The 23,492-nt window shown below is 42.2% G+C and overlaps 1 protein-coding gene across 5 annotated transcripts in view; it reads left to right on the forward strand.

Annotated features, from left to right (window-relative positions):
• The window catches only part of LOC139998063 (discoidin domain-containing receptor 2), a 399,507-nt gene that overhangs the window by 293,033 nt on the left and 82,982 nt on the right, over window positions 1-23,492 (forward strand). For 3 of the 5 annotated variants that reach the window (XM_072022288.1, XM_072022291.1, XM_072022290.1), the window contains exon 2: window positions 19,550-19,728. The exons of 1 other annotated variant lie outside the window; for it this stretch is intronic. In XM_072022288.1, coding sequence (XP_071878389.1) covers window positions 19,629-19,728 — 100 coding nt within the window. In that variant the 5' untranslated portion in view covers window positions 19,550-19,628. Of the gene's footprint in view, window positions 1-17,482; window positions 17,507-19,549; window positions 19,729-23,492 lie in introns of those variants that run through there. One more of the 5 variants, XM_072022289.1, reaches the window with a different exon arrangement.

Below are 23,492 nucleotides of genomic sequence, written 5' to 3' on the forward strand. Positions count from 1 at the left end.
CCTCCCCTCAAAAACGCGCTCGCCGCTGTAAATCGACTTTCTTGTACGTGCGCCCTTCCGTTTTCTTTCTCTCTGTACGCCCTCCGTACGTACTCGTCCTTTCTCATTTCCTCTTCTTGCTCAAATCTCGCGTTTCCTTCAACACCACCACCGTGGTGTAGCTCGAATTACTTTGCCAAATTTTTTATCGTATCTACTATAGTCGATGGATAATGATGGTTGCGTGTCTGCTGTGATCGGACAATATTTCACTGTCTATTTAACGCTCTTTTACGTCACTCTTTCGAGGTTATTAACATCGTTATAAACGGGTATTCTTTCTAATTTTCACTGTTATCGATGTGCCGTTCGTTCAACGGTATTCCGACTCCTCGAATTTAACGAGTTTATAACTTTCACATGTGTGACACACAACGATTTTCCTACAGTGACTCGTGTCAATTTAACGAGACAAACTTCGTTTGTTTAGTGGATGCATGCGATGAAGCGAAGGGAATTTAATGATAAATATATTATTTTGGTAACGAATAACGTAGTTTCTATGTAACCAGTTTAAACCGAAATATAATCTGTTTGAATATGGTGTTTGTTATTCGTATTGCAGGCAATGTGTTTGTAAAAGCTTGCCTGATTTACTGTGAACGGCAGAGTTGACAAATTTTATTTTATGGACCGTGAAGGGAGTAGATCCGAAGCTGAAATAAACGTCGATGGCAAATAACGGACAGCCGTAAACTGTAAAATTACAAAGCAGCGAATCCGTGAGTTATAGTGAGACTAGAAAATGCAGTTTGAACGGGTTCAAGTCGATCGAGTTCTTAGATTATTCTGCGAGGACAAACCAATCGATTTCGTTTCTTGTAAATTTCTCAATTTTATTACCTAGTACGTGATCAATGTTCAACTCGCCTAATCGAGGTAAATCTTAAAAAATAATATATCATCTTCGTGTCTTATTTTATCGAAATAACGCTACTACAAAATTCTGGAAATTCGCGAATACTCGTCGTTTTCATTAAAAAATAAACGACTAAACAATTATTAGGTATCGGTCGTCGTAAGAAAGTACTCAGCGCTAGTAAAGATAAAAAAGAAAACGCAATGATATCGCGCCCATTTCCGAGTATCTTAAAATTAAATTCCCAGGACGCGAGAGATCGTTGTTGGCGCGAAGAGGAGGCGAGGATCGAAACTCGCGACTTTAACGATCCACTTCGTTTGCGTGATGTTTCGCCGCACCCTCCTTTTTCTTTCGACGCGGCATCGAAGCCGGTAACTCAATTCGCGTATAATGACGTGACAAGGTACAGTACGCGTAGAACAGGCTGCAATTCCCGCGAGAACTTGTCGTTCACCTTCCTTTGATTCCGTCGTAGTCGCCGGGGAATGGTATCGGTTCGCCTCGCTCTCTCGGTCAACTTTTCACCGAAAAAGATACGATCTAGCCGAGCGGAATGTTATCACCGGGCCGGAAATTTCTAGGGCCGAGGTCGTCGTCGCTTGTACGAAGCTGATTTTCGATTTTGCGCTGTCCCACTTTCCGCTTCCTCTCCGTTTCTTTCGCCGATTTTCTTCTCGCCCCTTTTACGAGGTCGAGAAACGCGCGCAACGTGAAACGTTCCAACGAAAATAATCAACGCGGAGAAAACCGATCTCCCGCTGACTGCCTCTGTGACTTCCGTCGCGCGAGTCGCTTGTCCCCGTGCGCGTGCCTCGCGACATACCGTACCGATAACGATTTCGAATCAATCGTCTGACGAACACGTTCGCGAGGTATTTTCCCACGTCCTACGTAATGGGCGACGAACTTTAGGTGGTTACGGTATAGCCGCGAATCTTGCGGAAATCTGCCGGATACTTGCGCGAAACTCTCGACAATCTATTTATCCCGCGCGTTTAAACTTGTTCTTACGTGCATCGTTTAACCTATCCTCGTCTGTTGCATGGTTGGCGAAGACAACGGTGGAATCGCGCGAACACCCGACGTGCTCCGGTTTTCAGGAAGCCCGCGGGGATTTCAGCTGCGATGTCAGAATTTATATTTATCTCCGTTCGACTGAAGGAGCGCGACTCGTGTTCGCGTTGTTCAAATAATTCTCGTTACAGCCGTGGATTTTGAAATACCGTAGACTGTAGGATCTTCGCAATATATCGTGGATTTTCTATTTTAATTTCTATCTCTTATTTTAGCGCTAATAATTTGTTTAAGTTGCTGACGATTTATTCTTTGTAAAATGGCAAGGTAATGGAAGGACGAACGAGGATTAATCGAAATGGAAAACCCCCGTATCGGGAATAGAAACGTGAAATACGTGTCCATTCGAGTATACGATTGCCCGTTTCGTTTACAAACAATAAAACAAGACACAGTGGCCATACAGTGGTTTTACGTTGATCATAACGTGTCGAATTGATGCGAGGGCTAATTCGATGAAGCATCCCCCATCATCGTAAATCGTTGCACGCGATCGAAACGTTGCTACTCAAGCACCATTAGATACGAAGGAAATGTATCGGAACCGCGTGAAACCATACGTTCCGTTTCATTGTAAATTAGTCGAGCCATCTGAAACAAGGATTCCCGGTATCACGGACAACCGCTCCGCTTGTAATCTGTGGCGGCTGATTGGACCGGAAAGTCGGGTATGCGAGACACGACGTGTACCGGATACGTCGAAACAACACGCCGCTCATTGTGTCAGTGCCCGGCACGTTCTACAAGGGGCGACGAAGTAAAAATAAAGAAAGGGGCTGCGTGGACAGGAGCGGCGAAGAGAAGAGAACGAGGAAGATAGACCTGGTGAAGTGACATAAGGAGCGGAAAAGAGAGTGAAAAAAAGAAAGAAGAGGAGGGGGAAATGAAAGAGAAAGCGAGAAAGGAGAGAGACGTAGGAGTGGCAGGGTGAAGAGGCAGATGTGATAAATGGTAATTGCGCAAAAGTACCGCGGAGGACACGAGTAACACCCGTTCCTCATTAGAGGCTTGTTAGGGAGCCGAGACACAGAGTGACGGAATGCGGAGAGAGAACCGGAGGGCACAGAAGTCGGAGTGTTCGCGGAGGCGCCTCGTCTTTTCTACCGTACACGTTTTATCCTCTCTTCTTCCGCGACGTCTGTTCTCGTTTTAGGTCAACTGGTGCGTGTGCAGCCCGCTCGTTTCTATCCGTCTTAATAACCAATCGCTTTGATCGCGTCGCGCTACTCCAACCGGCTCTCACGCGTCTTCTTCGTTCGTTTCTCGCCGTTTCACTTAAGAATATTATTGTTTTGGTCCGCGTTCGGATTTACAGGGGGCGATTTTTCGCGCTGCTCGGTTTTCTTTTTTCTTTTTTTCTTTTTCTTTTTGTCCGCAAAGTTCGTTATTCCTCGTGGAACAGCTGCCGCTTGGAAATCACATTTAATCGCGTTGAATCGCGTTCTTTCACGAGTGGCTTCTCACAGCGAAGCTTCTCTCTGGTATTTGATTTAATAGGACGATATAAAAGGGGTGTTCCCTCGCTCGCTATCTCTTTTTATTCCTCAGCGGCGGACGACGCGGACGACGTTATTTTGAAAATGTGGAAGATTCCTTGGGCACAAACATGTCAGAGCGCGACGGGGACATGAAAGGCGTAATTTAAGAACCGCCGCGTCGCTTTGAATGGAAACTTAAATCACTTCGTTTCTCTTTCTATCCTTGATCCGTTTTCATCGGAGCTGACGTGCTTCGTTACGGGCTTCATAATTTGTCGCTTTTGTTCGTTGACGGATCATTAAACGGATGAGACATTCGATTAAATTGTATCTCCTTCGGCTGAATTCATTCCTCGCTTTTATATAACGTACAATACTATTTTGGTAACGCCGCTTTCACGCTCTCGTCCCGGGCTAATTGACGAGCACGATGATTGATATGAAATTACTAACGAGTACATCGTTATTCGCACACCATACATAATACCTACGTCTTCACTATAGAGATTCCTATAAATTTAATTTCTAATACAGGATATGACAAGAGAAATAAGAAAGTCAAAACAGTTAGAAACGTGAGAACGAACAACGCGAATGACATAGAAAGTAACTCGAAGCTTTTCTCTCAAGTCTGTTTAAAATTCTCCAACGCTATTCCATTTCATCGACGTGGCTACTTTAAATCCTCCGATGCGTTGCTTCCACCTTAACGAATCTGACTAACACGATTCTCGTCTGAAGTAACAAGAACCGATAAAAATGGTTCTTATAATTTTCGATAAGGATCGTGTTAGTTACTCGTGTTCCTAAGTATACATCAGGCTCAGCAAGAATCAACGTGAACTAATTAGATCCGAGTAGAATCATTTTCGACTTGTCAAGACCGAGTAAAGGTCATCTTAAACTCATACCTAGTAAAGGTCGATCCAGAGTCAGCAGGAATTAACATCCCTAGGAGCTCAAGGGTGTAGACAGGAACTACCCCCTTGCGTATCTCGTGTCCATAGAAGTCAGATTCTAGAGACTTAGCTAAAACCATCTTTAAGTTACGAGAAATCTCGTAACCGCGTGGTTTTCAAGCCCCAAGGTCCAAAGATGACATCGTTCCGTGATGCTGTAGCGAGAAAGGGGGAAAATAAGGAAGCGAGAATTTCGACGCTAGCGAACTCGTCAGTAAGGCTACTCATCGCTAAAAGGTTCCTGTCTCAGACGCTGAAATAGTACTACAAGTTAGGTCGGAGATTGTACATAGAGGAGGATAGACGAGTACTAGGAGGAAATGTATTTTCGGCGCGTATATATGTGGATATATATGTAGTAGCGAATGTACAAAAATAGGAATATTTCAAGAATTTCTTTTTTGGAAATTACAGAATTATCGTAATTTCTCTGAAATTTAGCGAGATTGAGATGACCTATCGAGTCTGACACGTTTCGAACGATTTCTATGAAAAGTCCGACAGATCTGGGTGAAATTAGATTTGCCGAATCTGACGCAGCTTTTGTTGGATTTAACAAGTCTAATGTAACTTTCGTTGGTTCTGACAAATTTGAGCACATTTCTATCGGATTTCTAACGTGGCTGAAACGACTTCTAGCAGTCTCGGCGAATTTTCAGCTGTTCCTATAAATTCTTACGAACTGGGAGTGATATTTTTCCCAGCGTTCCGTTATATTGGCTATAGTAAGTTCTCACGTAGTTGTATTTTGAGTTTCGCTAACGAATTCCGAACTTGGCCAAATATTTTGTTTCGTTGGTTCGCGTGCTACGAATTCGATTGAAAATGGCATGCAGTAAACGACGCATCTGCTATACTTAACACAAGAGTTAACACGCGTTATATCTACCATTGTTAACACTAGAACTACCACACCAGTAAAATTGGCTGGTTTTACAATTTAATTTAAAATTCCTGCTTCGTGTTATATCTTTTTCCTGCAATGATGCAATGTCTTTTGCTACGATAACTAAAAGAATAATATAATGAATTTTATTTCGTTTTTTATGTATTCGAACTCAAAATAATTTTGTGTCAAGGCTACTTATAGTCATATGACTGGTATATATATATAATCAAAATGACTGGTACTTGTGAATGTGTATAAAAGAGTCTAGCAATCTGTTTATCGAACCCCAATTCACCAGTTTCCTCGTTTTGTACAACTTCCCACACGTTTTTAAAATTTTTACTGCGTATCATTCGATACGACGGTATCAGTTACCAGGAAAATTCCGGATCGAACGCTAGATCTCTAGATGCTAATACTAGAAATACCACACCAGTGAAAACGACTGGTTCTACAATTTTATAAATGCGTCAACCCTCGTTCAGGGATCATGATCCCAGATGGATCAATAATACCAAAAATGTACTACATAAAATGGAATTCCTTCTGTAAGAAAGTAATAAATCAATAAATATAACAATATTCTATTATTATTTACAATATTCTATTATTACTTACAATATTCTATTATTATTCTATTATTATTATTAGTATTTTTTGGTAGAAATAGCTTCGTGTTAACTATCGATAGTCCTAGCGTTAATGATTCCGCTAGAACGCGCGCGCGTTGCTCTATTCGCATTACACAGATACAAACTCGATGCGAACAATCTTCGCGTTTCCCGTTCTGTGCACTCGTCCGTACCGGTCTGTTGCTTTGTACATTATCCAAAGAGATAAAAAGAAGCACGTCTCGCGTCTCTACGAAACGGTATCACGTCTCGTTGATTTACACATGTATCGGCGTTACGAGGTTGTTATCTGAAAATTAAAATCAGAGCTCCATTTCGGTGGATAGCTCTGGTTTCCTAGACTGCAGGAAAATCCAGCGCTATTAAGGAAGTGAATCTGAAAGAAATTGTAGTAGACCGGATAAAGGAAAGAAGGGAGGAGGGCGCAGGAACCGAGGATGGGAGGGACAAAGCGGGAGGCAGGGTAAAAAGAGTTGGAGGGAAGGCAGTTTATGCATGTAAATCGTCCGTCCTGACTCGCTGTTTGTTGTTCTTTGCTTCGCCAGAGCGCGTCGGCGTTTTACGTGCGCCGCTGTATTTTATTGCGAAAGGTAACTATATATGTAGATACGTATATACAAACATACACACATACGCGCGCATATATATGTATATGTATATATGCATATGTATATGTGTGTGTGTGTGTGTATACACGAATCAGGAAAACGTAGTTGCGCGCATACATATACATGTGCCAGGGGTTTCGCTTTTCCATCCGCTTTTGTATCCCTGAATTCCCTTCGGCGGATCGACTGGTGGTGCATGCACTTTTCGCAGATACGGTCGATTCATCGAAAACTCATGTATTTGCGTTATGCGTATTCCAATAAATAATGGATCTGATATACGATGACCGATATCTTTTCCATCGCCCACCTCCAACCTGTTCACTCGTCGCTAACATTGCATTTCAACGTGTGTACCACTGCATTTCAATTGTCACTCTGCAAGGCGTTCATTGACCTATCGTTTCTAGATTTTTCTATCGGTTAGAAACGAGAGCAGTTAAGCGTTGAAAAATAGTTATTGGAAGTAAGTCGTTTGAGAATACGATAGAAACAGTTCTGGAAGTCTCTCGAGTCGGATTTAACACAAATTAACCTGAAAAGTCGCGAGTCGTTAAGAGGCCATCGCAATGCGACATTTACCCGAGCCACATGCACGAACTGCCGATCTGTTTGATTAACCGGAATTTTATCCCCCGTTTTTATTTGCTGAATCAAACGAACGGTCCGTGTAACCTTGCCAATGTCGTCGGCTGACCTAAAAAATTGTACCAGTTTACCCAGGGGAGCGCGCGTTCTTTCTCGTCCCACGACCGATCATTATCGTTCGTGCTCATCTCGCGATGATAAATCACGCGAATGGCCAATAAATGCCAGCCAGTCGTACAGGTTAGACAAACAAACCGAGCACGATCTGTGCGATTTTCAAGCGCGTCGGATAAATCTATCGCGCCATTGGTTAATTAACAGATAAACGTCTTACGCACTTGCGACAAATGATTGAACGCGGCGGAAATTACACGCGACGATGGAACGGACATCTTCCAGATGTCACGTTCACGAATGTTCTCAATTTGAATCACGCGCTTCTTCGTTCAAAGAGTTTCCGAAGTTCAAATTTTCAAATCATACACGACATAAGTTACACGAGCGTGTAAGGCGTTTAAGCTTCACGTTCAAGAATTTCTAGATTTTTCGGCATACGTGTGGAATCATTACGTGAGCTATTCTAACGTTGTTCTGATCGTTGATAAATGATGGGGGATTTAATCGAATGGCCGACTCTAATACTCAGGATGAAAAGACGCGAATCAGTAGCAAAGATCAGAATGTGATTCAGCGGCCGAGGAGAATTACGTTTGGAAATGGCCCAACTTCGATTGCGCTCCTCTCAGCCCCTTTTTTTCACTGCGTCAGTCGGATGACTCAGCACCGGTTGTCGCCTTTCTCGGACGACGAGTGTCTTGAAGAAGACTAACGACGCGTTTAGACGCCAGATTAGGAAATAAATGAACAAACACGACTGACGTCACTGAGGCACGCGGCTACGTCGAATAGTTATGCAAATATCTACATACATGTGCATCTAAACATTCCGGTGGTTCGCATATATGCTGGCTCACGGAATACGGTTACATATTGCCAGCATTTTTACACGGTACAGAGTACGTAAAAAAATAAAGAAGAGGGACGAGAAGAGCACAGTTTATCTCGAAGCAACACGAGATCGTCCGTTCAAACAAGATTTTAAACGCGCGCGAACAGCGTCTCGTCTTCTCCTCGAAGAGCGTCTCGTTTGCTTTTGTTTTGTTCGGTCAGAAAAGAAACATCGACGAACAACGTCCAGCCGTGGTTTCGTTGGATCTGTGGCCGTTACAGACGAACACTCGACGGCGAATCCATGTTCCATCCCCGAGAATAATGGACATTAATGGCAGCCGCGGCTAAACAGTTCTCTCGAGTGTTTGCGCGAACCTTTTCTCCGTGCAGCTTGGTAATCCGAGGGTCAAATAAAATCATTTAGCAGCACAATAAGCAACATACTTTCAGCCACTTCGTCTTGTCGAGAAAAGTACTCGGTTTAAGTGCTGATTACAATCCCTCTACTCGAATGGCCACCAAACTGCCGGATCATCCGACGCCATTGTTCCGCTCACCTGCGATGCCAAATGCACTCTAAGGCGTTCTCGAGTATTTCAAGAGTGTTGCATTTGCGAAATGTGTTTCGTGGAATCCGCGTGGCAGTTTATAGTCGCACCGGTGCCGATACACGCGTGCCGAGTTTAACGTTAAAAACTATTTATAACGAGACGCGAAGCACGTTGCAGCAGTCAGTTTCTTAATTGACTTTCTACCGTCGCTTTACAGTCTGCTTTGAACTTTACGCTACCCTCGTAATCATTAACTTGAAATATTCGCCGTGATATTAAATTATTAATCATCGTCACCGGTTGCCATTTATTATTTTAGTTTGTACCGTGATGTGACATATTCGCGATGCCACGACAGACTACGTAGAGGCAGAAATAACGGCTCACCGTTTAAGGGAGTATTCTACTGCGAAGCGCGTTTTTTAAGTTTTCTTTTTTCTTGTTAGAAATTGTTTAAGGAAAATTGAACGAAATCGACGTTAATGTAAACCGTGTTCATTCTGCTGAATCGAAATAGATTTGACTATACCGAAACGAGAAGAGAAATACCCAATAATGAAGAAATGGCGACACTTTGAAACTTTGGATCTTGACATTTTTGTATCCAAGGAAAATGCCTTTGATCGTAGGATACGATGTATTTTATTGCATGCAGCCATAAAACAGAATGTAGGAAATATATTCGAAGTATACGCCTGCGACATTAATCGCTTTCTCCATTCGTCGGTTTAATTTACGATACTACACCGTAGCACAAATAAATTACAAGCCGATACTTACATTTAAATTAGAATGAAAAGAATTAAGATTAGATGCAAAATTCTACAGAACGCAGGTACTGTGCAAAAATGTACAAAATATGCGATACCACGCAACAGACGAAATAAATACTTCGCTAGATTCTTCGCAATTTTTCTTCTCTTTTTTAATTATCTTAATAAAAAGAAATATCCGTGATCTACCGATAATGCAATCGATATCAGAGTATCGTCGTTTTGTTAACAGCGTAAAGTAAACGAAAACAGCTGACACCGTATAAATTTGCGATCGTGAAAAATGCGGCTGGTTTCTCGGTGAGCACCTAACCGGGGCACAAGTGTAGCTTCCTGCTCACCATACGGTGGAGTACACACTCACGACTTTGACTTGTATAAAGTCGTTGTTCTAATGCGGCGCCACTCGACGCTCTCCGTCGAGTGCTCCTAGAAAAGAGCTAGACGACGTTCGTCTTGAAGAAGAGGACCCTTTTATGGTTTTGCACCGACTAACCACGAAAACCAACCCCCGTAAGACGTTTTCACTGCAATTCCATCGCGGACCGTGGGGCTTCAACTTCGTCGAGAGGAAATTGAATTACAATTAACACTGGCGGAGTGCTTTACAGCTATCGTTATTTTCGTCCGCCTGAAAACACCATTAACTCGAAACAATTTCCACGAACGAAGCAAGGAAAGGAGAAAAAAGCAGAGGGAAAGAAGACTTTTTGACTGATCGGCACCTTTAATGCATTTAACAATAGAACTACCGGCATTTGAGACGTGTAGCTATCTCAACGAAGCCAGCCAAAATAACTTGCCTTTAAAAATACGTAATAGTAGAATATTTTTATATTTATTGATCTATTATTATCTTACAAAAGAAACTCCATGTTCTGAGATCATAAAAACTATATAATAACAACTTTAATAATAACAATAAGTACAATAATGAAGAATATTCAGTACCAAAATCCTTGGTAACAAGAATATTAAAATAAATTTCCATTGGTAAATATAAGAAGTGTAATATAAGAATATAATAATAAGCGTAATAAGCATAATAGGATAAATAAAATACAAATACAACTTAAATTATTAGGTACAATACTTGTCATCCATCGCGATCGATTCAAAATCCTTTTCCTTTTTAAAAAGGATACTCTAAGAAATATTATTGCGGTATACTCGAAACGGAAAGATAAGGAAGTTTTACGTTTACCGGATATCGTTTCAATACTAAAATGATGATCAGTTATACGAAAATAACCGATAGATTACGATACAATAACATATTACGATATCGTAGACAGCGACAGTATAACGCAAAGCATCCCAATGATTACGTATCGTTGCAGAATAGACTTCAAGTATGAAAAGTAGGCATCGTGAACGCGATACGTATATTCTAACGTGCATTTGTTCTTCCTTTCTCTGTTTCGCAATTTCTTTTACCCGCTTCAGAAAAACTACGCATCCCTTTGTCAGAACATAGGAATTTAATCACATTGACTTTGAACTATACATAGTCGTACACTCTTCGTTGTGACCGTAGTCTGAAACAAGCGTTTCTACTACTGTACTTGTAATTCGATCGCTCGTAACGAACAACCGTTCGCAATTTGTTACGATACAATTAATTGCTGGAAACTCGATGCACGTTCACCTGCTCTCATTTCTCGTATTTCCACGATGTCACGACAAATTGATATGAAGAAACAAAAACAGAAAAAATGGAATATAACGGAAAGGAAACAAGTGGCATGCGATATGTACGTAATGGAACGTCAATGACAAACCGCGGGTCATTCTGTCGTCTACCGTTCATAGTAGAACTTATGGCGGGCCAATGGAGGATACACGTATCGGTAAGATGGCTGGAAATATTTCACGGTACATCTCTTTAGTCCGACGATCGGTAAAACTCTCCTTTCGTCAGCATTGTTACGGAAAATCAGTGTGCATTTTTCACGAGTCGGCGCACAATAGGAAGAGAACGTCGAAGCATCCGAAGCCGCCTCCCATTGTGATTTTTCCATCCGCGTTTTTCCTTTTGCGGAACTCCATCCATTTGTTCGCGGGATCGAAGTTTGCGGATGTTTCGCAGCCATTCGGACCGAATGCTACAGGTACCATTCTGATAAATGGAACGTCGACCGGCCTCTACATACAACGCTATAAATCTAAACGTCGCGATACACGGTTCTCGAATAAAGCCCACCATAATTCCAGGGTATCTTATCCACCGATGTCTGTCGATGCGAGACGATGAACAGTCGGTGGCATACTTTCTCCATTACGTTCACCACGTAACGTTGCATCTTAGACGAGCGGAAAATCCGTGTTGAAATCGCCGGAAAACCATTTCCTTTCCCATCTATCCTGATCGTATTTACGACCGTCGCGGTTTGCAATTTTCATCTTGAGCCAAGGACAGAGAGCCTGTTTGGTGGGCAAATATTTGAAAGGAACACGAACGTGCATCGACCGAACCGACGAAATGCCAGGAAGAAAGTCCGTCAGGCGGACAACTGTCTCTTTTCGGACACACGAATTTTCAGCCTCGGAATGGATTGGAATCGTCGAAGCGTGCTGTCGAACAGGACGCGGGGATCACGCGAAGGATCGAACCACAAACTTGCCCTGATCCGTTCATGTTTTTTGTTCGTTGTTAAATTCCCTCGTCGAAAGGCTGACATGGTAGCGATGAAATACCACCGGTAAAAACGTGAAAAATTGCCATCGATTGCTATGTGAACAATTCCAATATCGCCAGCGTCCTCCTTCGGCCGTCCTATCTTTCTCTTGAAACCGAAGGAAAAAAAGGAACGAATTGAAAAGTACGAACACGGGAGAATTATTTCAATTATCTTAACGAATCTTTAGAATGCTACTGTATCTGTAGCTGTACGTAACATGCATATTTACGTAGATTCTAGATTCTAAAGAGTTGATTATCTGACGAAACGCGGCGATTTTTTCTCTTCGCATCGAGCGAAAGAGGAAGCATAAACGAGCCGCGTTTTTTCACGAGGTCGAAATCGACAACGAGAAATTCTGTACGGCCGTCGTGATTCCAGAAAACACGCGGGCCGCGCCCACGCGTTACAAGCACACCGGTTCGAAAACGAATCCCCCGCCTCGGGCGTTTTACAGATAATTAACTGACATTAACATTTCGTTCGGACATGGAGCGCAGCGTGCTCGTATTTCTCCCATTTCCGACGTGTACGCATATTTCCATGGCGGATAAGCATCGCTTTTCCACCAGTTCCACACAGCCTTTTATTTTTTCTCCCTTTGTCTCCTTTGCCTTTCCCGTTCTGCACCATTTGGTCGGTTTCGATGATACGCCGGATTACCAATGTGCCGCGTGTATCTTCTTTTTTTCTTCTTTTCCTTGCTTTTTTTTTCGCTTGCATCTGGCTGACGCGGGAACGTCGAAGCGTATCGAGGCTCTTCTCGATCCGTAATTAAGGTCAACGCGGCGATCCACCGCGCCAGTAACGACTCCTTTTTCACCAGTCTTTTTACCGTGAAATCTATCCGCGATGCCATCCTCGTCGATGTTATCGCGACATCGATTACGTTTTAACGCCCCGTGCAATAAAATAGCCGCTGCGTGGGCGGTTGTACGTTTAATTGCGGACAATGGAAGGTTCGATAAGCGCGAGACCCGTATTTTATCACGTTTCTTTATGCATTCGATTTCACGAGAAAGGAAATCGATGCTCTTTTTTTGCAAGAAAAAGAGACGAACCTTTTCGTATATGTGGATTTAATCCTTCGCATATATGCACGAGATACGAGTATCTCGAGCTGCAGCGTTGTTCGTTCAATACTTTGCATAAGATATCTTTAAGGCGTGTGGTTTTCATTACGACGCGAGATACGTAAATACATCGTCTTGGTGTAAAAGTCAGCTCGTGTGAAAGTGGCAATTAAATACCGTGGTACTTAAATAAAACGTCGATTAGAGAATGTACTGTTGCGATAAATGCTATTTCTCTCGCTTTCGTTACTGTTACGAATAACCTAAAATTGAAACTGCAAAAGGGAAAATGTAAATTATCTAGTTTAGCAATGCAAATCCAGTGCATCCGAAGGATAGAAGTTAATCAAGAATTTGCAAAAAGTAAACATTAAAAGGTATACAAAATTTGCAATATCTCAATTGCGCTTTACGATAGATGAGATACGTATTTCGAATATTAAAATATTGTAATCCTTACGAGTCTAGAAACATTTAATTACACAGGAAATTGCAAAATTACCCTATATATATATATATAAATTACCAAATATAAATTTCCATTTATATGTACATATTTACATTCCGTATACAGCCAGAATTAACGCCCATGGAAATTTCAGATCTTCGATAAATGGAAATAAAAGTCATTTGGCCAGACATTTCGTCTGTGAATGGTAATGGCAGCGTTACGCTACCATATTATTCGCCATGCTAATCATACTAAATACGTGTTGGAATACAACGATATTTCACGCATAGGCATAAGTACCCTTCCACAGACACCCACACAGGCATTTGAACAGCACACTTACACAGCTCATACTCATTACTGTATAGAGAGTGGGGTTCAAAGTATTTAAAGGATCATGGGTTACTACCTAAGTCTAGTCTGAGAGTAACTGGCCTACTATCAACAATTCTTCCATACGTTGTTAATTATATCACTCGCTTATATACATCAGGTTCTGTAGTTCTGTTTAATAAACATCACTGAATATTATTTCAACACAAACATTGTGTCTTCCACAGATTATTAATGTTAACTTCAAGATTAAATTCTAACAATACGTGTTACAGTTCAAAAAACAAATTTGTTTTATTTTTTATCTTCTTTTGCACGAAGTGATATTCAATCATAGTATCAAAAACAGACTCTGATATTTATTCAGTCGAATATCCCGTCCAAAACGTGATACGAATATTATATCGCGAGATATTTCGGCTACAGATGCGAAACGTTAAGGGTAATTCGTCTGAGGAACAGGATGATGTTTAATTTGAAAAGGGAGGTTGGACAGGTGGCAAACAACCATACAGCACTTACAATTAGAACGTGTTAGTCAAGACGCAAACACGAGTGTTACAGCTTTTGTATCGCAAAGTGGGCAGGAGGGCAAACAAAGCGAACCGTGCAAGGCTTGATTACAATAACCACCCCAATTGAGCGCTAACTGTCCTCGGTACTAATTGTCTAATCTCTGTTGCTCTTCCGCCGCTCAAGCATACTATTCTTCGACAGAATTTGAAAACACATAGAGCAATTCCGAAAGTAGATAGATCTCGACGATGAAAATGTTTCAAACTGACTCGCTGTGAAATTATGTCGTTGAAAGGATAATGGTACGCGCAAAAATATAAACAGCGTTATGTGATTATGTTATTCGAATTTATTCTATGAGAATAATATAATCATTTTCTCAAGCGACATAATGATTTTTATAGCCACGTAAAGTATGATTATTCATAACACGAATTAAAATCTCGATTTCCATTAGATCTTCGTAGAAATATGAAACATAATCGTCAGACACGCTCGACTACGATCACTTGAACGTTTGACAGATGATATAAAAAGATAGCAATCTAATCTCTACCTGAATTACCTTACTATCTAACTCCTTTCTCTTCTGCTCTTCGGAAAGCAAACTTGCTTTTTTTTTTTCAAAAAACCGGTATCCATAAAACGAAATCAATCAGGAAGAAACGCATCGTGTTCTAAACGAAACACGACACTAAATCTTCCCCGATAAATCCTAAGCCCACGTTCTAGACTACCGACACAGCACGCGAACGCTGGAGCACAACGGGCCGGATCAGCTCGAACGAAAAAAGAAACACGAGAAGAGAAAACGAATCGATATATACCGGTCGTATATCGGGCTTCTATCATTCGCTAAACAGCTTGCGGACCGGCGGGCTTATATCTGATCCCAGAGAGACAAGCGGGCCGACCCAGGCTATTGTTTGATAAAGTCTCAGAGCCGCGGATTATAACTAATGGAACTGCGAGAGGGAGACAAATCGCGGGTGTAGGTTCGCGACGCGCGTGCTGGGTTTATGCGATCGGGAATCCTTAAGCGCCCGGCGCCGCCAATAAAATATGCATGCACGCTCGCGGGATCCGTGTAGGTACCGGTGCTTTACATCCCACGAGACGTTGTACGCGTAGACGTACCGCGTGTATTAATCTGCATAAACTCATTGCTATGCAAACGAAGAGATTCGACGTCGAACTAGGATATCACGGGGAGCCTCCGTGGCTTACACCGTGGCTTAACCGGGCCTCTTACGTTCGTTCGACTCCACGTGTGCACACCCGCCGAACACCTAGTCACGATAAACGTATAAACAGCAGGTAGCTTGGTCTACAGGTATATACGTAAGTATATAGACACGTATACATTGTCGGACGATACCGATCGTAAAACGGACCTCCTTCGTCGATGGAATAATAATTGCAAAAGCTTGGCCTAGCCTGACGAGCAGGAAAATCGAGCCAGGTCTCGTAAACAAGAGGAAGACAACGACGCGCATCACCACCTGTTCCCTTGCGAGCATCGATAATCCGTTCCCTCCCCCGCAACAGCGAGATGAAAAGAAAACAGTCGATGAATAATTTCGTTATTGGAACGCGCGACGGGAAACAGGTGACGTGAAATTGATTGGAATGTTTAAAACCACTCTCGAGAGTCACGGTATCGAGATAAGAGCCGAGGGATTCTTTCTCGCTCGTCGTTCCGTCGAACCATGAAACGGAAAAATTTGCATAGCCTCGAATTTTACCAAATGGAGGATATTTCACGAATCGACGTGGTCGAGTGATTTCGATTTTCTTTGGCCGCTTGTGGTCGGTAGAAGAGAATTTCATCGTTTCATCGCGGATGAAGTCTAGAGGATCGTAGAGAAAGTTCATCCGGGCCGCAATAGGCGTAATTGTAGGCGGTTGAAGCACTTTGTTTGATCAGCAATTGAAGCTGCCGTGCCAGTACGTCTCGTAACAAGCCCTGGCCGAGTTGAAAGAATTTTCTAAAAGAGCGCCAGAGAGAAATATTCCGGGGGATAGACGTTAACGCTGAGAAGTATCAGAACGTTTGTGTACTTTGGCGATATTATGGACAAATTAAATTGCAATGATTTGATTCGAATAAAACTTCGAGCGAGCCATCGAGTAGACGCATCGATTGATTTCATAAATTGGAAAGTATAGGAAAATTATGACGCTACGAACATTGTTTTTTTCAAATTTTCCTTAAAATTGACCATTATTTATGTCATCATCCTGTTACGATGAATCAACCGCTAAGGCTACACATCTTTTGCTTCTTCGGAATTGAACATTAATCGTGTCTGTGTAATGAATTTGGGAAATTGATAAAAAAATGGAGTCGATCAGTGTACCTTCCGAGAGCCTCGTACATTACTGTCCCATCTTTTAACAGGTAATCTTTTTATACCCTTTTAATTCCACGAAAAGGTAGCACGTACCGCTTCTAATTATGTCAATTCACCATTAGCTCGTACACTTTGATCAACTTCAAATACTCTCGCTGGAGATCGACCAAAGCGTCCGGATACTTATGATACGGCAGTGTACGTATAGATATAGAGAGGAGAACGTCGGTTGCGACGTAGCACAAAGTATACGGGGCGTGCACGCACTAAACTGTGGATTTTCCGCCTCGTCGGCCGTAAGTTGCCGCATGTATGTTTAATGCGAGCACGCGAGGCCTACGACCGGGCGACTTCTTACTACCGTTCGCCATTACTTATTCACTTCCGGCGCAATTACCGCCGTGTACTCCATCAAAGTCCAGACACGGGAATCGCACCTTTCTTACGAGCGTATCGTCCCCGTCGTCTCCTCGGTAGCGCGCGCGTCTTTTCTCTTGCCGCTTATTCGCCTGACGCGTAACGCCGACAATAACGTCGCAACGAGACATCGTACTGTCGAACTAATAAATCCATAGCCATCTCCCGTTGCGTAGCCCACGGCCGTGAATTAATTATTCGAGTTTTAGCTTTCCCATGTCGTGTCACACCTGTGTACACTGTGTCTCGAGATACCACGTCGCGCGATCAGTTAACGGTAAGTGACACGGGGATACGCAATCGGATCGCCTTGCTTTATCATTCGTATGTACGCTAGCTTCGTACAAGATTGTTGAGAATTGTGGATCTTAATCGCCGAAATAAACACTTAGAATTGATATCAAAATAGTTTCAGATTTATTTAATATGTGATTTACAAGATATTCGCCGATACATATTTGCACGCGTCTCAGCACTCTCTTTGTCTCACCATCTTCTATACCACACTATTAACGAAACAGTTGCATTCATCTGTTTTACGAGAAGTTGTGCACGCACATACTCCCACACACTCATACTCATATATGTGTGTCACTACTGCACGGTTCATCTAGTGTAGCACACAAAATTACACATATCTCAATAAAGATGATTCCCGATTTTGTAAAAATTTAACTTGGAATTGCAGCTTTTTTTTTAAGTGAGTACTTTTGAGAATAAATTCTGATCTGTTTAGCTTAGATTATGGTCGGTGAAGAGCAGTATTTCTCGTCCATCTCGAAAATTTTAAATAGGATAGATTTTGTATCGCATTTTAAGCAAAATTCTCTGTAGATTCGTTCGTTTCGTGATAATTTGAAGACGTCAGATGTGATAACCATCGTCATAATCGTACTGTAAATCGATATTTCAAGTATAAATTTGTTGTAACAACAAACGCAGAACGCTATTTCATGCAAACAAGTAGTAGACTAATTTATATCTCGTGTTTGTAAGCCTCTTGTGAAAGATCATTATTCGTAGATTTTAACTCAACAAGGACTTTATTCCGAAGCAATGGAACAAATTATTTATCCCATTACAAGTTATTCTGAAACACCAAGTATATTTCAATGTCATGCAACGATGTATCAGAGATTCGAGCAAAGGATAATTAGGAAGGTACATCTCTATCGTTTTAACGGCACCCTGTCTGAGCCGGAATAAAAATGGATCGGTTGACATCGACAAAACGGCCGCGGGCAACCCTTCAGGGCGCTTTTTAAACGCGTTATTTTTCGAGTCTGCTCGTTTTGTTGGTTTTGCTTATGAAACTTTGTTTTACCGACACGACAAACACGATTCCCGTTTGTTGTCCATGCGCTTTGTTTTTAGAAGCTCCGTACGCTTCCACAAATAAGGTAAAGCACGCTAATGCTGAGAAAGTAATAATTTTACAATTACGACATTATGCTCGAGCGTTGATTTAAGTTTAAATTGTTCGAACGAGCCGTCTCGTTTGCTTTCCCTCGGAGAACAACAAATTAACACGGTAGGAAACGAAAATTTCACGGTAGCTTTGTCCGGTTTGAATTTTTCATTCGACTCGAACGGGATAATTTCATGAATTAATCGCAAACGTTGCGCGCAATATCGCCGATATTCTCTTCCGCGGTATTGCCAACTCATCGTACGTTGTTTTAAATTTTATAAATTACGCTTTGAACGTTACACGAATCAAAGTATGGTAAAATTCCGTGCAACAAAGAGTTCATGTATTTAATTGAAAATCATATAATAATAGTCTATTGGTTCTCCCAATTACCTATGATTTTTCGTTCGTATAACTTCACGTTCGAACAAGTGAATTAAATCAGTAAAAATTGATTGAACCAGAGCTAGCCAGAATTCGCTTCCGATAAATACACAGTACTACCGTGTATATTCTCGAACGTGGTAATTTTCGAGGAAAAAATTTTCGAAATCAACGCAACAAGTGAAAAGACCGATCAGTCAGCCATCGTCGAAAGTCGAAACTCGTTCGGGTGTCTGAGAACCCATACCCTATTTGTATTTTCATTGAAGATAAAATCGATGATCAGGCCGGGAGACACTCGACTCCCTTACCGTTGTCATCTCCCCTCGAGTACCACCCTAACGAAGTCATCGAACTTGCCAGCGGAAGAGGCACCGCGCGACGGAAGCGTTCGAACGCGAAACGAGAGCGAGGAACAACAAAACACACCCTCGAAATCCCTCACCCCGGGCTATGGTGGTATATCGTTAAAGGTGGCGAGTCTCATAACGGTTTCCATGTTTTTCTCTGCTTTTTTTGTTCCAGGTTGACGAGGCAGAAATGGCACGGTCGGAGTCACGGTGAGAAAAGGGCGAGGGTGAAGCCCTCGCGCGAAACGGGAGCTATGGTGAAAAGCTTCGGTTTCTTCGCCGGGAGGGCGATACCTGCCGTCCACCTTATGCTTTTTCTCGCTCTGGCCGACACTACGAGCGCCGTAGACCTCTGTAAGTAGACCACTGCAAAGCCATGATCCGTACCCCTTCCCTCGTCGAAGCTTTATAGTTTTCATCGCGAAACTTCCTCTATAAGTTATTAACGAGCAAGACGCGGAGCGCCGCGCGCCACGACGATACACGTGGCGCTTGACCGCAGTCGACGAACTTTCGATCCGGAATCGACTTTGGCCGCGTTCGCATGGAAAAGCTGGATTCGCGCGTTTGTAACTCCGTCGTCGCCACCCTCTTACACACCCTCGACCATTTGCCTCGCAGTCAGACTGCTACCTCCCTCTCTTCAAATTGCAAACTTTTAGGCAGAAGTTGTGTATTTAAACAGTGTTCAGGAGGCTGGCTGTTGGCAGGGGGAGTAGAGCCGCGCCATGGAACTCATGATACGTCCGCTCGATACTACGACCAGCAAACCTTTGTGCGCAATGCATCGACGACAAGCGATTTTGTTCGATCCAAATTACTTCGCGGTGATCGACCAACTTTCGTGGAATTGAAACGGACGGTGGTGTTGGTACGCTCGAATGCCGGAACGTACGCCAACTACACCGAGAAGAATCGTACATATGTGTCTCGGGTTATGGACTTTCATTTCCGACGGGTTTTCGCTTCAAGGGTGAGATTACGTTCTACGTTTAGTCCTCTATATTGCCGCGAGAGTTGAAAGTTACGTATCTGGGTATTTACGTTTCTTATATATTTAGTTTCCTGATTAGGTAATATTTTATTTATTTAATTGTAAAGCGTACGTTGACTCTTACAAATTATGAAATTATTCGCATTTGGTAGGAGCAATTAATTTAATTGTAAAATATACGGTGCTGTTCTTGAACGAGTTTCTGGTATCTTAAATTTGATATGAACTCATTTTTTTACCTTTTGGTTGGATTAGGTCAAAGAATTTTGATTACGCGAAACAGCAAATATATTTGCCCGTATTTTTGAAACGTAAAACAACACGTAGAGACATTGTCCATTACTCCGTTGAAAATGTAGTACTGGTACCTAAAAGGTACCTCAATGTGTCCGCATTAGTGGCACCTTTTCTGAAATAAAAGAGGACTTTTACACCCATTCTCGACCCAAGGTCTCCGGAATTTAATGGGTCAATAAACGTCCAAGTAAATTTCCCGCGGTAGACGTCTCGCAAGTTGTCCACATCGAGCGTTTAATCGATCATCAGTCCACTGTCCGTACGAAAAAAGCAACCTGCATCGATTTGCATGTCGGAGTGGCTTAGTCAGCATCCAGCAGGCCCGTTAACTTCGCTAATCGATCTGTCGGTGTCAGGCGCGTTACTTTTCCTTGTAACGAGTTCAGCGGTTGAAAGTATCGAAATCGTTTGGAAGCCGGGATAAACGATAGATCGTGCTTCGAATTCCGATTCAAGATGGAGAAATATCATTTCGATTTTATCGTTTTCAGAAACTAAAAGTGTATACATAAATTCATAGATGCAGGTATTCGATGGTGGAGCACGTATCGCGGTGGTGAAAATTCTCTGAGAACAATGAGTGATAGAAAACTGAATGAACGATGAAATGCCAAAGTACCGGTAGCTAATGGAAAGCAATTCGAGTGGCAGAGAGAACGCGCAAGTAGATCAAAGCGTAGAGTACCATGTGGATATTTGAAAATTTTTTCAAGTAGTTTAGTTAGTCGATTAGTTTACGAAACTGAGGAGATTGGAGAATGTGTGAATATTGCTCGTATAAAGCGAGAGAATTTCAAGCGAATCATTAGAGTAAAAATATCGTACTAGTTTAAAATCAGATCATTATTGTCTTAATTTTCTGTTGCTATTAAATATAGTTTTATCGATATTATTTTATGTGTAAGGAATAAAAACCTACTTTCAATACGACATTCCTACAGTAGGTATTCTTGCAAAATTCGTATCGTTAACGTTTTACAGAATTTCCCGAATCGATATTCAAACAAGCTTGGCCAAGTGCGCTGCTTATCCCTGTACGTTCCTTTCGCCGAGATAGCAAACGTATTAACCTGTTGCTACACGAACATCACGAGAATTTTCAACGTGCGCGATAAACTTTCAACCAGAGAATCGTTTCGTAAAATGAACGAACCGGTTGCCGTAACTATGAAAAAATTGGCAATATCCCAAGATAGAATTTCACTGGCTGAAACAAGACCTTTATATTTACACCAAGAGCATTTGCAGCAAAGTACATCGATTCTATAAACTGTAACAGACACTCGTTTCTCGCTGTACCCCTTAAACGTTCAACTCCTTACCTCCAGCACGAAAAGGGGCTCGTTAATGTAATACATAGCGCAGAGTCGTTTCCGGAGAATCAATTCAGAATCGTGTTTCGTTGAGCAACTGCCACTCACTAACGAAAAGAGGAGAGAGAGAGAGAGAGAGAGAGAGAGAGAGAGCAAATAAAAGAAAGCAAAATATACATGGCAAGAAGAGAAATATCGCCATAACTTTCGTTTCGTTGAAAATGGTTGTACGGTCGTACGTTGAGAACGGTTTTTCATTAAAGAAATGGAAACGCCATCGTCGGGCTTTATCAAATGCTTGCTCTTAATTGCGATATAAATTTTCCTGGAAACCAGCGGAAAGAAATGTCCCCGTTTCGGGACCATTCATCCCAGTGTCGATAGAGTAGAAGCAATTAATGATGTTTCCGTGGCGACCAAATGCAATCCTTAAAGGGTACGCTACGTTGAAAGGGACAATTCGCGATCGGACAACGCGAGAACGCGGCTAACAGCGACGAAAAAAATAACATTGCCACGGAACACTTAGGCGGAATTAACAGAAACAGGGAAGTAAGTTTTCCACGCCGCGGAAACCCGTTATTCACGATCGATTTACGAGTGCGATATCTCACCGTGGTGGCTCGTTAGGGAGAACGTGCCGACAAAGGAAACGGATTCTGCGAGAGGAACGATTCAAGTTTACCTCGCGAAAAGGGAGAAGTTGCAGCGACAGCCGAGGATCGTGAGAATTCTGGAGGGTGCGAGCGATATATCGAGGCTTCATTAATAATAATAGCGTGGTTGATTCACGAGCGACCGCTTTGTTTCGCTGATGGGTATCGTTATTGATTCTTACTCGTAAATTTTCAGGACGCGATCCATAATGCAAGCAGACGAGACGCTATGGATCTTTGTGCTATTTTTTCCTCTTATCGTTCTTTATTTATTTGTAGCTGTTATGAAATTTTAGAGTGCTTTAATGGATAGAAATGCTTCTCCGCTTTTCATCTCCCTTTCGTTGCTTTTCTCATCTACCTATTTTTTTCTCCTCCTATCCCATGCTTTCCCATTTTTCCTCTCCTGTCTTCTCTTCTTCCTGTCCCCTTTCCTCTTTTTACTTCCCTTTCATATTTCCCTTTCTCTTACTTCCCCCTGCATATATACGTATATACAAACGGAAGGTATTCAGCAGAACAAACATCCATTGCGTTTTCGCATCTAAATTTCGTAGAAACTATGGCGTATAAATATCTTACGAGACGTACCCCGGTAAAAGCCATCGATATAACTATTTCGCGAGCTGCTCGTTTCACGAGAATGCTTTCTCTCGACATAGCGACGATAATTTTCGAAAACTTGGGGGCGCCGTCGAGTTTCATCGATGCCCCAGTTTTCGGCGACACGTTCGCGCGACAAGTTCGCGGAAATTAATTCATTTACACGCGAGTTACTTCGTTAGCCGGTTCGAAGCACAGAGTAACGTGCTTTTCACGACGGGCTCGCAATCTGTAGAAATTTCATCTTACCGACGA

The sequence above is a fragment of the Bombus fervidus genome, chromosome 2 (assembly GCF_041682495.2).
Source record: "Bombus fervidus isolate BK054 chromosome 2, iyBomFerv1, whole genome shotgun sequence".
NCBI classification, from domain to species: Eukaryota; Metazoa; Arthropoda; class Insecta; order Hymenoptera; family Apidae; genus Bombus; species Bombus fervidus.